The sequence below is a fragment of the Chelonia mydas genome, chromosome 11 (assembly GCF_015237465.2).
Source record: "Chelonia mydas isolate rCheMyd1 chromosome 11, rCheMyd1.pri.v2, whole genome shotgun sequence".
In the NCBI taxonomy this organism is placed as follows: Eukaryota; Metazoa; Chordata; order Testudines; family Cheloniidae; genus Chelonia; species Chelonia mydas.
The window spans coordinates 72,722,924-72,736,892 of NC_051251.2; the positions used below are offsets into that span (position 1 = coordinate 72,722,924).

Here is a 13,969-nt window from a genome sequence, read left to right on the forward strand (position 1 = left end):
AGGGGCATTGCTGGCACATGATGGCGTATATTACATTGGTGGGCATTCAGGTGAATGAACCGGTGATGGTGTGGCTGACCTGGTTAGGTCCTGTGATGGTGTCACTGGTGTAGATATGTGGCAGAGCTGGCATCGAGGTTTGTTGCATGGATTGGTTCCTGAGTTAGTTACTATGGTGCGGTGTGTAGTTGCTGGTGAGAATATGCTTCAGGTTGGCGGGTTGTCTGTGAGCGAGGACTGGCCTGCCTCCCAAGGCCTGTGAAAGTGGGGGATCGTTGTCCAGTCCTCGCCCACAGACAACTCGCAGGAGACAGGCCAGTCCTTGCTACAGACAGCCCCCCAACCTGAAGCAAATACTCACCAGCAACCACACAACAAAAACACTAACCCAGGAACCTATCCTTGCAACAAAGCCCGTTGCCAACTCTGTCCACATATCTATTCAGGGGACACCATCATAGGACCTAATCACATCAGCCACACTATCTGAGGCTTTCAGAGTAGCAGCCATGTTAGTCTGTATTTGCAAAAAGAAAGGAGTACTTGTGGCACCTTAGAGACTAACAAATTTATCTGAGCATAAGCTTTCGTGAGCTACAGCTCACTTCATCTGGATGCATCCAATGAAGTGAGCTGTAGCTCACGAAAGCTTATGCTCAGATAAATTTGTTAGTCTCTAAGGTGCCACAAGTACTCCTTTTCTTTTTGCGAATACAGACTAACACGGCTGCTGCTCTGAAACCTGTCACACCTTCTTGTCAGCTGTTGGAAATGGGCCATCCTGATTATCATTACAACATTTTTTTTTCTCCTGCTGATAAAGCTCACCTTAACTGCTCACTCTCGTTATAGTGGGTATGGCAACACCCATTTTTTCATGTTCATTCTGTCTACTGTAGTTTCCACGGCATGCATCCGATAAAGTGGGGGTTAGCCCACGAAAGCTCATGCTCAAATAAATTTGTTAGTCTCTAAGGTGCTACAAGTACTCCTCGTTCTTTTTGCTGATACAGACTAAGATGGCTACCACTCTGAAACATATCTCTTCGGTGTTTTAATTATATTTCTTTTCCATTTCTCTCTCTTCACTTGCCTTCAGTTTCCTAATTCACCTATTTGAAAGCTACCTGATCTGTGTGAAACAGTCCTAACATCCCTTGTTCCCCTAAGGAACGTATACATTACAATTGCTAAATTTCCTTTTATCACGGTTATCCTGGACTGTTTTTAACTGACTTTCAAAGCTTTTAACCTAATTAATAACCTTGCAAAGTGCCATCTTGCTTTGCAAATACTTTTTTAAAAGTACATTGTTTTCCTCATTCATAGCAGAGTTTTGAAATATATATTCAGTTGTGTGCACAGGTCAAATCTGTTGAACTGACTTACGATTGTCCTGTTTAAGATGAGTGGCTTTATTCTCCCCCCCCACAAACAATTACAAAGTAATGGCACAGGAAGCTGAAGACAACATGTTTACATCTGGCATTTAAAAATATTACTTTTGTCATTTGAATATTAATTTTTGCATATTTTTGTGGTCTGTATCAGCAACTTGAGCTCTTACTCCTCTCGTGATTGACAAATGGAATATAATTTAAGGAAAGAAATGATAAAACTTCCTAGTAGTACAGTGAAGGTGATATTAACTGTGGGTAGTCAACATTAGTGTCTCAACTTTAACTGAAATGAGATCTGATTTTGTGTCTCTTGTTTTTGTGCAGAAATGCATATTGCAGCCATTGTAAGTATTTTCATAGAATCATAGAATATCAGGGTTGGAAGGGACCTCAGGAGGTCATCTAGTCCAGCCCCCTGCTCAAAGCAGGACCAATCCCCAGCTAAATCATCCCAGCCAGGGCTTTGTCAAGCCTGACCTTAAAAACTTCAAAGAAAGGAGATTGCACCACCTCGCTAGGTAACGCTTTCCAGTGCTTCACCACCCTCCTAGTGAAAAAGTTTTTCCTAATATCCAACCTAAACCTTCCCCACTGCAACTTGAGATCATTACTCCTCATTCTGTCATCTTCTACCACTGAGAACAGTCTAGATCCATCCTCTTTGGAACCCCCTTTCAGGTAGTTGAAAGCAGCTATCAAATCCCCCCTCATTCTTCTCTTCCGCAGAAGAAACAATCCCAGTTCCCTCAGCCTCTCCTTACAAGTCATGTGTTCCAGTCCCCTAATCATTTTTGTTGCCCTCCGCTGGACGTTTTCCAGTTTTTCCACATCCTTCTTGTAGTGTGGGGCCCAAAACTGGACACAGTACTCCAGATGAGGCTTCACCAATGTCAAATAGAGGGGAACGATCATGTCCCTCGATCTGCTGGCAGTGCCCCTACTTATACATCCCAAAATGCCATTGGCCTTCTTGGCAACAAGGGCCCACTGTTGACTCATATCCAGCTTCTTGTCCACTGTAACCCCTAGGTCCTTTTCTGCAGAACTGCTGCCGAGCCATTCGGTCCCTAGTCTGTAGCGGTGCATTGGATTCTTCCGTCCTAAGTGCAGGACTCTGCACTTGTCCTTGTTGAACCTCATCAGATTTCTTTTGGCCCAATCCTCTAATTTGTCTAGGCCCCTCTGTAGCCTATCCCTACTCTCCAGTGTATCTACCTTTCCTCCCAGTTTAGTGTCATCTGCAAACTTGCTGAGGGTGCAATCCACACTGTCCTCCAGATCATTTATGAAGATATTGAACAAAACTGGCTCGAGGACTGACCCTTGGGGCACTCCACTTGATACCGGCTGCCAACTAGACATGGAGCCATTGATCACTACCTGTTGAGCCCGACAATGTAACTAACTTAGTCTATTCATCCAGCCCATACTTCTTTAACTTGCTGGCAAGAATACTGTGGGAGACCGTGTCAAAAGCTTTGCTAAAGTCAAGAAACAACACGTCCACTGCTTTCCCCTCATCCACAGAGCCACTTATCTCATCATAGAAGGCGATTAGATTAGTCAGGCATGACTTGCCCTTGGTGAATCCATGCTGACTGTTCCTGATCACTTTTCCTCTCATCTAAGTGCTTCAGGATTGATTCCTTGAGGACCTGCTCCATGATTTTTCCAGGGACTGAGGTGAAGCTGAGAGGCCTGTAGTTCCCAGGATCCTCCTCCTTCCCTTTTTTAAAGATGGGCACTACATTAGCCTTTTTCCAGTCGTCCGGGACTTCCCCCGATCGCCATGAGTTTTCAAAGATAATGGCCAATGGCTCTGCAATCACATCCGCCAACTCCTTTAGCACTCTCCGAGGCTGCCCAAGCATCATCTGATCCTGTTTGCCAAACCTTCATGGTTTATATGGCAAAATAGATCTACAGAAAATAACTTATGGTACTCCTCTTGCAAGGTGCTGCTGAGCTATTACTGACTTCACTGGGATACTTGTCGCCATCCATGTGACATTTAGACATAGTAATGTCTCTTGGGTAATCAGTTGTGTCAGGGACATGAAGGAGATTTAAAACTCAAATCTGTGTAAACCTTTTGTATAGTAGAGAGAGAAGACATCATTGTGACTCTATTGCTGTTAATCAAAAGAAAAGAAGTGTTATGGAAGAAAACGAGTTTTTCTGAAAATACTCAGGGCTTTCCTAAGAGATAGCACTGGTAATTTATGCACCATGTCAGTCATAAGCAATGAAAGGTCGCTAATGCTAGATACTACACGTAAAATCAAGAGCAATGTTGGATTAACTTTTTTTTTCCTTTTACACCCTTCCCTTCTTCCCACTCCCAGTTCTTATTGTGGATATCCCCAGTTATCTGTTACCCCACAATTGCTGTAATAATAGTAAATAGAGCTTGTTCAGTAATAGCTGCTTACAGCAAATATTTGTTATGATGATTTCTTCTGAGTTCTGCATGCTGTTAGGATACACTGGATTTTAATAATAGACTAAGCAGTCAATTCAATTGAATGTGCTATTGAATGTGTTTCTTCTTGGTAACTGCTATAAATCACATTGTGAGAAGGAAGTGAAGGATGCTTTCATTCTGTTAGACTTCTTCCCTTTTGGATGTGCAATGCATCTTCCAGCTCTCTGGGCTAATTACAATGCCATTACAGTACATGTGCTATAGTCCAGTCCAGGGAGAGTTCCAAAAATAGATTCTTGAGTGCAGACAGATTAGAAAGGAAACATGCATAGAGCATTTTTTCATAGGTTTATGGACAAATAATGTATTTGCTGCCTTTAATTGCTTTCTCACTCGTAAATGTACAGGTTTTTTTTCCATCTTGTAAACTTCAAGTGAATAGGCAGATAAATAATACATTCATAAAAGTTACTCTTCTCATTACTAATATTTTAACATGTTATATTTATGTTATATTTCTCAATTACCTTGTATGACAGCAATTTGTAATTCAGGAAATAGTAGTGGACCACATTTAATTGGCAGGCACTAACTGAAGATTTATGCTGGTTTTATTCCTCTCACATATCCCAGTTCAGCATTCTTTCATTCCAATAATACTACGGAAGGGCACTGTTTCTCACTACATTTTAGGAAGACAAAAACCTAAATCATCCATGAAGTGAATTGTTTCCTTCAAATAAAAGGTGCGGATGCGTATTGTGGGCATTTTTATTCAAGAATTACCCCTCCCTTTTATGCTCCTTTTGTAAATTCATAAACAGAAGTTATGTGATCACAATTCATGTATACCTATAACAGAAACGCATATCTAGTTGTTGTTTTTAGATTTGGAACATGTCCATTACATAGTCCCTGGGTGCATATACACAATTAAAACACACAATTCAATGGTCAATGCATATGTTATGATGCATACCACGCTATAAACATCTGAAGAAATCCTGATAAAATAGGTGAGCTTTGCTGTGTCCTGTAGGTCAACAGATTTCAGGCTACATTGGACAGTTGGGAGAAATGAATGCAACATTAGAGGACCCTTCTGAGCACACCCTGCTTTCAGTCCCCAAGATTTCAAATGTAAGCACTGAGCAAGACCGTACCCTATGATGTCATTTGCTGTGATAGCTTTTTCTATCCTGGTGTAAGCCATGTTAGAGTTTGCCAGTTACATACTATATAGTTTGAGCTCTATGTAAATACCTTTAATTACACTTTGAAACAGCTGGGAAGACACTGCAGTTTTCAGATCTGACCTACTGCCTAATTTACTTCTCTGGCCCAGAATCTCCCCTTAATAATAAAAAAAAAAAAAAAAAAGGCTTCTAGGCCACATGGTTGTGAAGAAATTCTTCTGAATATAAACTAAGGGTAAACTGATAGCCTCTCCTTCCTATGCCTGCAGATATGGAGAGGCATGAATTCCTGAAATGACATTTTAATGTCACATTAATGACTGCATTATTGATCATTTTTAGCAGATGGAATGAGGAAGGAGGTGGGAATGAAGCCCTGGCATTGGGAATTGCTGTAGGGAATGAAGTGCAGAGGGCAGAAGAGAGAAAATATAAAGACTCAAGGATGTAAAACAAAGTAGAGGTTGGGAAGGAAGAGGGCAGAAATAGTGGTGTCCCAGGGTGGAGGAGGGGACATATTTTCCCACTGAGTGCTTTATACATACTTAGTTACTTAGTAATAACTAAAAGTATAGTAACTATACAAAGACCAGATTCTGTCTTTGATCTTTGTGCAAACATCTCCTTGACATGAGTGGACATTCTGTTGTGGATGGGGAGCAGGGGTATGGAGTACTAAATTTATGACTTGGCCCAAATAACAGCACTAGTGGAATGCAGCCCTTGCTACCAAATAAGTGTGACATGCTTGCTTTAAATGTAACCTAGCTCTACTCCACAGGTGTGCAGCTGCATTTTCCATTAACTATATGTTCTGAAAAAGAAAAGGAGTACTTGTGGCACCTTAGAGACTAACCAATTTATTTGAGCATAAGCTTTCGTGAGCTACAGCTCACTTCATCGGATGCATACTGTGTTCTGAGTGGCCTTCTAAATTAGGCCCTGTCAGAGAACAACGCAATAATCCAGTGCTAGGATCACAAAGGCAGGAATAACTCTGAGAAGGTCTACATCAGAGACAGACAAAGTCACAATCATTTTACTAGAAACCAGTGGGAGAGAGGGGAAGATGCTTCTGCTCACTAGTGCCAAGTGAGGATTTGGGAGCTATCAGACCTAAAAGTGTTCCTACACTGCTCTTTTCAGACAAAGTTTAGTCAGAGTCTTGTCTGCCATGTCCTCTGGATGCTGCCCTCAGGCGCTGAGCAGTGTCTGTTTTGCCTGGGCTGAGCTTCAGCTAGCTTGTCAACTAAAGCTTTTTCTTGGTTAGATACTCAGAAAGCAGAACTTCTCCTCATTTGGGCTTGATGAAAGAGATGCACATTTGTGTATCATATGCATACCTATGGCAAAATAGCCCCAAATGTCTGTCTACCCAAAAGCCTCACCATCTGGGTGATGGAATAGAACAGCATAGAACTCCACGTGAGTGTCATTTGAACTATTGATAGTAGGCTCTACAAGCTCTTTGAGAACAGAACTGTTGAAGAGTGATCCAGTCTACAGGCAAGTAAACAAAACTCTCAGTTTATACCATGGTATTGAAGTCTGCAGACAGATCAACGAGCAGTGTTCTCTTTTTTGTGTTATGCCCAGCCCAAAAGCCAGATTGAAAGGGAACGTCAAATTATGTGGAACTGAGATGACACAGCTGTCTCACTACTACTTACTCAATAACTTGAGTTTTAAAAAAAAAAGATAGAGCTATGGGGTGGAAATTGACATGATCACTAGCCTCATTGGTCTAATGACTTGCCATTTGAAGGAGATTGATACCAGGCCCTCCTATAGAAAGGTATTAACTATCTTAACCAACATCAGGCTGAGTACACTCTGCTCAGGTTATCTAGTCTGTCACATGAGGCATCACTTATTGTATCCCGTCCCCTCCATGTTTTTCTGGGATGTGTAACTCTGGCATGAGATATTACTCTCCTGTGGCTCCCGCTCCTGGAGAACACAAAGGGAAAGAGAGGACAAAGAAACTGGGGTGTACAGGTGACTTGGTAAAACAGCCTGGAGAAATATCTACTCTTTTTTTTTTTTCCCCCCCTCTTCAATTAAATTTGCCTGGATTAATCTGATTGTATTTGTTTGTTTTATTTGGGTGGCTGGGGAGAAAGGGTTAAAATGTCTTTGATGGAATTTTGGTAACGGAAACTATTATTCATTTTTCAATCCAGAATGTCTCCTGTCTCTTCGCTTATTCATGAATGTTGGCATAAAACACTGTGTAAAAGCATTTCTCTTGTATTGTAAAGGTCAGTTACACGTCATCAGAATTATGAACTGAACATCTCAAGTAACCATGGTAAGAAGGGAACGCAGCTCAGCAGGAGCAGAGAAAATGCTTTTTTTATTCAGGATTTGAAGTAAAATTCCATCAAGACTGCCAGGTTATTTTCAGTGTGGTAGCACAACGTATGTTGTATTGGCTGTTGTCACGCATTTTTTCTTTTAAAAAACATTTTACAGTTTTTTCTCTAATATACCTAGAGTGTGTAGTCACAGCTGTAAGGTTGCCTAATCAGTCCTCTTCCAACGGCTCCCTTTTTCAGTTGCTCATAGCTTTCTCAAACTTTCACTAGATTTGCTGTTGGCAGGATGATGATTTTGTTTCAATTTTTTTTTTTAATTTAATGTTTGCTCAGGTATGATTAAATCTTTTTTGAGAGCGAAGACAATCCAGCCAATTTTCTCATCTTCTCTGATTAGCTGCAGCACTCCAGAAGGAGGAGGAAGAATGTTGATATTTTGCAGGGAAGAGAGCTCTTAAACTGGATATGTATGGTCTTTTGTTATCTGGTGAAAATCTGACTTGATTTGGCAGTTATGGTTAAAAAAAATCTCTTCTTTCAAGCACACATGGTAACTTGTTTTTTTAAAATATTTTTAAATAATGGTCTTCAAATATTCTCATAGCAGTAGACATGCATATTTAAAAACATTCTGTGGAATTTTAATCTTCACAGCAAAAATTGTGGAAACCCTAACCAATAGATCAGAGTAGCTTTTGTAGTGCTTGTTAGAAATTTTTTCCTGAGCTGCTTTTTGGAAACTCCTGAGTATCTCTTTAAGGGAATTTAATTGCTTTTGGGAGGTGACACCTGGCTTTTCTATTTTTTATTTAGTTTTGTGATTGTGGTTAATATGCAGCAGCTAACTTGTAGTGATACATGACCAAGCTCCTTCATGTGTATTTTCAATGTAACATTACACATTTTACTGTGTTAATGTTAATTCCTACTGTAGCAAATACATTGACAGTATTAAGTTGTATGATATAATTTTGATCGAAAATGTCCTCTGGCCCCGGTTTTCTATTTGGTCCCAAAACTTAGCTTTCTATTATATCTTTATCTTACTACTAAAATGGATTTCCCCGGGCAGACCAGATTTGTGCTTGTCTGCTGATTTAAAATAGAGATTTTTAGTGTCCTGGCAACAGCTGAATTATTATGTTCAACTGCTCTTTTTCAATTATTGGGTTATGGCTGAAATGGGAAAAGAAGGATTTCTGCTTTGCCTGGCCTGTTCAGGTAATAACAGTGCTAGGCAAAACCAAAACTTCAGGTGAAAAAAACGGATTTTGCTTTTTATGAGGAATTAATTGCCTAGGAGATACCTTACTTCTATAAAGCAGTGAGCAGAAAATTAGTTAATATAAAGGATAACTTACTTTGTTTTGGCTATCATTGACATTGTTTTGATGATCATCCCATTGCATATTATCCATACCCTTGGTTTGATGTTGAAATGGAACATGAGTTAAAACTCATGGAGATGATCCTGATCCATTACTACTGGGTTCTTCCTTTTCATCTTTCAAGCACAGGGGCTCCTCCTCCCTGAGATTCTCAGTTTCATCCTGGCAGGGAGAAGTGTTCAGAGTATTGCTAATTCATCAGTCTCCCTGCCACTCAGAGAAGTAGACACTTCTCTAGGGGTCTCCAGTCAGGAAGCCTGTAAAACGGACATGCTGTCCTCCTCTGGTATGACATTTGTGTGTAAGGTTCTGCAGTCTTCCCTTGGGTTTCCTTCCTTAAAACCCTGCAGATATATTTTAAAAAGTGGGAAGTAAAGAGATTCATACAAGAGGAAAGGGAGAGAGCTCTGTGCTTAGAATCTGGGGAGTAAGTTCCTTGTTGTAGTCATGATCTGTTACAAAACAGCAGGTGCCCATGTCATGGGCGGTTAAGTTACAGGAAAGAAAGTAGATTCTACATTTTCTAAGCATGGTAATTACAAACTTTTCTTTATGCTAATCCTTTTAGCAAGAGTATTAGATCAAATATAAGCATATAAACTGAACGTTTTATTGCTTGTGGCACCTTAGAGACTAACAAGTACTCCTTTTCTTTTTGCGAATACGGACTAACACGGCTGTTACTCTGAAACCTGTCATTTTATTGCTTGAGACCCATACAGAAATATCTATCTATCCGCTCTAGGTGCCTGTGTCATAACTTAATATACAGTCCATAATAATTAAAGTGCATCATTTCCATCCTATGTAATCACCAACCATTAAGCTCGCTAAACTAACCATTGAAACAGCCCTTCCTGTTCCACAAATTTAATCACTGTTACATTTCTCCCAGTTAACAAAAGAATTCTAGAATCCCTTCCAGGTGTTCAGATGAGGGCTGATATGAACAAAGAGGGAGAATGTTACTTCCAGGAACTAAAGTGGGGAGAATCTGGTGTATTTGCCAAGAGTCTATTTCAAGAATTAATGTTAAAGTGGAGGGACATAGAGCATCAACACAATAGGATTATGTATCTATGTAGTATTTATTTCATGTGTGTTGTTGATGGTCTTGTCTCTGGTGCTAGCTTTTTTTCTGCAGTTTTCTTTCTATAGGAGTAGCGAGAAAAGTAAAAGTAGTATAGGTTATTTGTTTTCAGCCAATTCAATTTAAAAAAAATACTGTCATGAGACTCCTATCTAGATACTGTAGGACGAGTGAATTGAAATGCCTCTTTTCCCTCATCATAGCATCACTTCAGTTATTCTTCACATTTGTTAAATATTTGCACTGTCCCCTGTCAAGGCCTTGTTGTCTTTGGTGCATTGGGAGCTATGGGTGGGATAGAGAGGGGGAAGCAGAAGGGTGTCTGTGTTTTTTGGCTTTTTAAGGGGGGGGAAGTAGGATTTTTTGAAATTTCAAATATGTCATTTTTAATTTTTTTAAATTGTTTAAAAGTGTTGGTGAACTCTAGGTTGGTTTCTGAAACTTTGAGTTGGATATCAATAAGGTATGTTTCAGAATCAAACATATGTATTTCTAACTGCTAGCAAACCTACTGTCCTCTCCATGAAAATTTGTCCTAGTAACTCACTTTCTTCCATGCTAAATAGTAATTTCATAACTTATAAAAACAAAAACTTTGGCTTACTCAATATACTTCTGTCTTCTAAGGTTTCAATGTTTTAAGGAAGAGGTTTTTAAAACAAATTTGCTCTTGTACTGAACTGAGCATATTATTGAGGCTGAATAAAAGAGTAACAAAAAGATTTAATTGTTTTGGTATGTGGCTTTTTTGAAAACTCAATTATTTGTGCATTTTTCTTCTTTAGATATATAAAAAGATATTAGAAATATCTATCACAAGATCAGACAGCTCTTCTAAAACTTAACATTCACAATAATAAAAAATCCTAAGTCCTTTAAGTCAGTAGCAGAATCCATACAATTACAATCTGAGCTGGCCCCAGACTGTAACTATCTTATGCCAGTAAATAACTGTGGCTAATTGTAATTCTGTCCACGGTCCAAATACCCTGCGTAAAGATCAGCATGTCTCCAATACTAAAACTCTAGACCAGGGTGGGGAACCTCCAGCCTGCAGGCCAGATCCGGCCACCTGCTTAATTTCATCTGGCCTGTGGCAAGTCTCCGCGCCACGGGCTGGAAACCCTGAGCCTCAGTGCCCCCCTGTGGGACTGGAGCTGCAAGCGCCAGCTTGCCCCACTGCCGGGGGGAAGCTAGGGTGCCAGGCTGGTCGGTCGGTGGCCCCTAAGCGCAGGGGCGATCAAGAAAACTCCAAGTCTGGGTTCACCTACCCCCGCCTACAGGTGCTGCCCCTGCAGCTCCCATTGGCCTGGAACCACCTGTGGGCATGGACACTGCGCAGAGCTGCCTAGCCACATCGTGGCTGCTTCCGGGAGTGGCACGGGGCCAGGGCGGTGGTGGGGGTGCTTGTCTTAGCCCCGCCGCCGACCAGGAGCCACCTGAGGTAAGCATTGCTTGGCCGGAGTCCGCACCCTAACCCCCTGCCCCAGTCCTGAGCCCACTCCTGCACTCCAGACTCCTCATTTCTGGCCCCACCCCGGAGCCTAGGGGAATCCCCGAGCTTCTGCGCCCCCCTCTCCCCCGCCGCGGGGCTGTGTGTGGCCCATGAGTGATATTTTCTGTGGGTCAGTGGCCTGCGATAGGAATAAAGGTTCCCCACCTCTTCAGAGTGAGGGGGTGGGGAGAAGTCCTTCCAGAGACAGGAGGCGCTCTCAGAGAATCCTCTGCCACCAGCGCCCTCCTTCTGTATTGAGATAGCTTCACTTTTAATATCTCTGATGATTAAAGCTTTTGGCAGTGTAGTAGAGGAAGGAGAGGCCTTCACTCTGGTAACCCAGATCCAAATAATGAAGACCAGTTCCCTGAATGCCACCTGGAAACCTACACAAAGCTTGCAGAATACATTTATTCTGAGTGCAAAGCTCTGCTTAATACGTGGGTTCCTGCGTTCTGGAGGGTCTCCTGCTTCTGAATAATTTGAGGGGTAGCCCTAAATAGTATTAGAGTAGTCTAATGGCAAGGTGACAAATGCATAGATAAGCGTACCAAGTGCCACATCCCAAACAAAACGTTGCACTCTCCTTCTTAATCACAGGTAGAACAGCGGGCTCTTTGCTACGGAACCTTCATTCTAATAAAGCCACAAAGCTGTGAGCCTGGTTCACTGATTGCACACCACCTGCTGCTAATGTTGATATAAGTTTAGCCAGTTCTCCCATTTCCCTTCTCCAGTTTAGTATTAGCTGTGTCTTGTCCAGATTAACCCTCAGCAGAACCTAGTCCTCCAAACACCAATCTCATATACACAGATCTCTCATAGTCATTCCACTGCAGCTGTGGGATCATCCATTATTTTACTGGCTATTCTATTTCCTTTAATAAAAAACGAACACGCAAACTGTTTAACTGGCATGTGTTCGAGGGGCAATATTGCTTCCATTTTAAAAGAAAAGCTCATGACACAGCTCATTTTATTGACATGTTGTAGCTGAGATTATACCAAATAGAAAGTGGTACTAAGAGATGACTGATGCAAACAACAGATAGGACTTTTAATTACATTTTCTCTTCAAACTTTTTGGAGTAGAGAAAGTATGCAGAAAAGATGAGCCAGTGTTCTTGATGTAATGAAAAAACATTAACATCTAAATGATAAACTCATTTTATCAAACTGTCTTTTGATTTGACTGTGAGAGACGGTACCTGCTTTGATGTTTCTAGAACTGTATATAGCTTGATTCACATGATATTAGAAGATAGAAGACAGCAGGATGTTGGAGAAGAATGAACAAAAAAAGTGGGGAAGTGGGTGTGGGACATAGTTGGATGGTCAACAAATACTTCAGGTGTTTGCTCTTTCATTTTTGGGCAAAAGTCAAGAAGTCTGGTGTGACATTGTGCTGTAGTTTGTAACAACTTCTGTTTATACCTCAACTTGTTTTGTATGGAAGGCATAATCTTTAAAATAGAAAAATGCTTTGACAAGATGGACTTCTACATATCATAAAAAATAAATTGTGATTTTTTTAAAGTGCTTTTTCTGACATCCAAACCAGTGCAAAACAGGGCGAATGATGCATGTCTGTGCATTTTAATCTCCTGCAACGCGCTCTGTTTTCTTTATTATCTTTTCAGCATACTACAGGTGTTCTTAGAATATGCCTCCCAGGTCTGTTAGCAACTTCACCATACTGTTGTTAAATAGAAAAATAAATAGCCATTTATTTATTGAATGATAGGACTTATTTATTGTACCTTTTTAGTAGCAAGACTGACAAGTACAACTAAGTACTAAATAAAAACCAAAGCAGAACAGATGAAAGTAGATTTCATATAGAGAATGTTATGGTGCTGACTTTAGAGCGTCATTGTTTAAAGTGATTTGTGATATTGGTATTTTTTCTCCCTTTGCATTGATAATTAGTTGGTGACTAGAGGTGGTGCTAGCCTATTGTGGGCCCTAAGCAGGAATATTTTTGCCCCCTTCCAAACACATGCTAATAATTAAAGGCCCCTCGTCCCCCCAACCCTTGAGCTGCTTGGTGCTTAGTCTGCATATCCTTAGTGCTGGCTCTCTTAGTGACTTTGGTTATTTGAACTAATTTAGACATTCCACAAACAGGTGATGATGTCAAATCCTTTTTGTGTTTTCCAGATGGACTTTCTGGCCGAGATCAGCCAGTAGAGCTGCTAAATCCACCTAGAGTGAACCATATGCCCAGTTCTGGTAAGAAGAAAAATACATTTCTGTTGAGTGTTACTCCAGGAAGAAAGGCATACAGAGAGAGTATTGTCTTATTTTCTATTGTAAAAGGGTTAGCAGATTACAGCTGTAAATTTATTGAATGATCATGATTATGGAAAAAGTCACTTTTCCATGGTGAGTGAAAATGCTGACCAAGTGAGTATGATTGGGGATCTGCTGGCTCTTCTCGAGGAGCAGAACAGTCCAGGTGCTCCTGGGTTTTTTTATTAGGGGAGCAGGGAGAAAGCAGAGTGGCTGGAGCTGCGAGGTTATTCACAGAAAGTGAGGGGGGGACAAAGAGCAGAGTAGCCCCCGAATTACTGGTCTTCTCACAGGCTGGAGGAAATTACGAAGTGAAGTGGCCTCTGAGCTGCTGCTCCTTAAGAGTTGGGGAGAAAGAGTGAGGA

General features: G+C 41.0%; 1 protein-coding gene across 10 annotated transcripts in view; it reads left to right on the forward strand.

Moving 5' to 3' along the window:
• Positions 1-13,969, forward strand: part of HDAC4 (histone deacetylase 4) — a 459,989-nt gene that overhangs the window by 148,323 nt on the left and 297,697 nt on the right. For 8 of the 10 annotated variants that reach the window (XM_027823219.2, XM_043525826.1, XM_043525825.1 and 5 more), the window contains one exon: positions 13,473-13,544. The exons of 1 other annotated variant lie outside the window; for it this stretch is intronic. In XM_027823219.2, coding sequence (XP_027679020.1) covers positions 13,473-13,544 — 72 coding nt within the window. Of the gene's footprint in view, positions 1-8,844; positions 9,014-13,472; positions 13,545-13,969 lie in introns of those variants that run through there. One more of the 10 variants, XM_043525822.1, reaches the window with a different exon arrangement.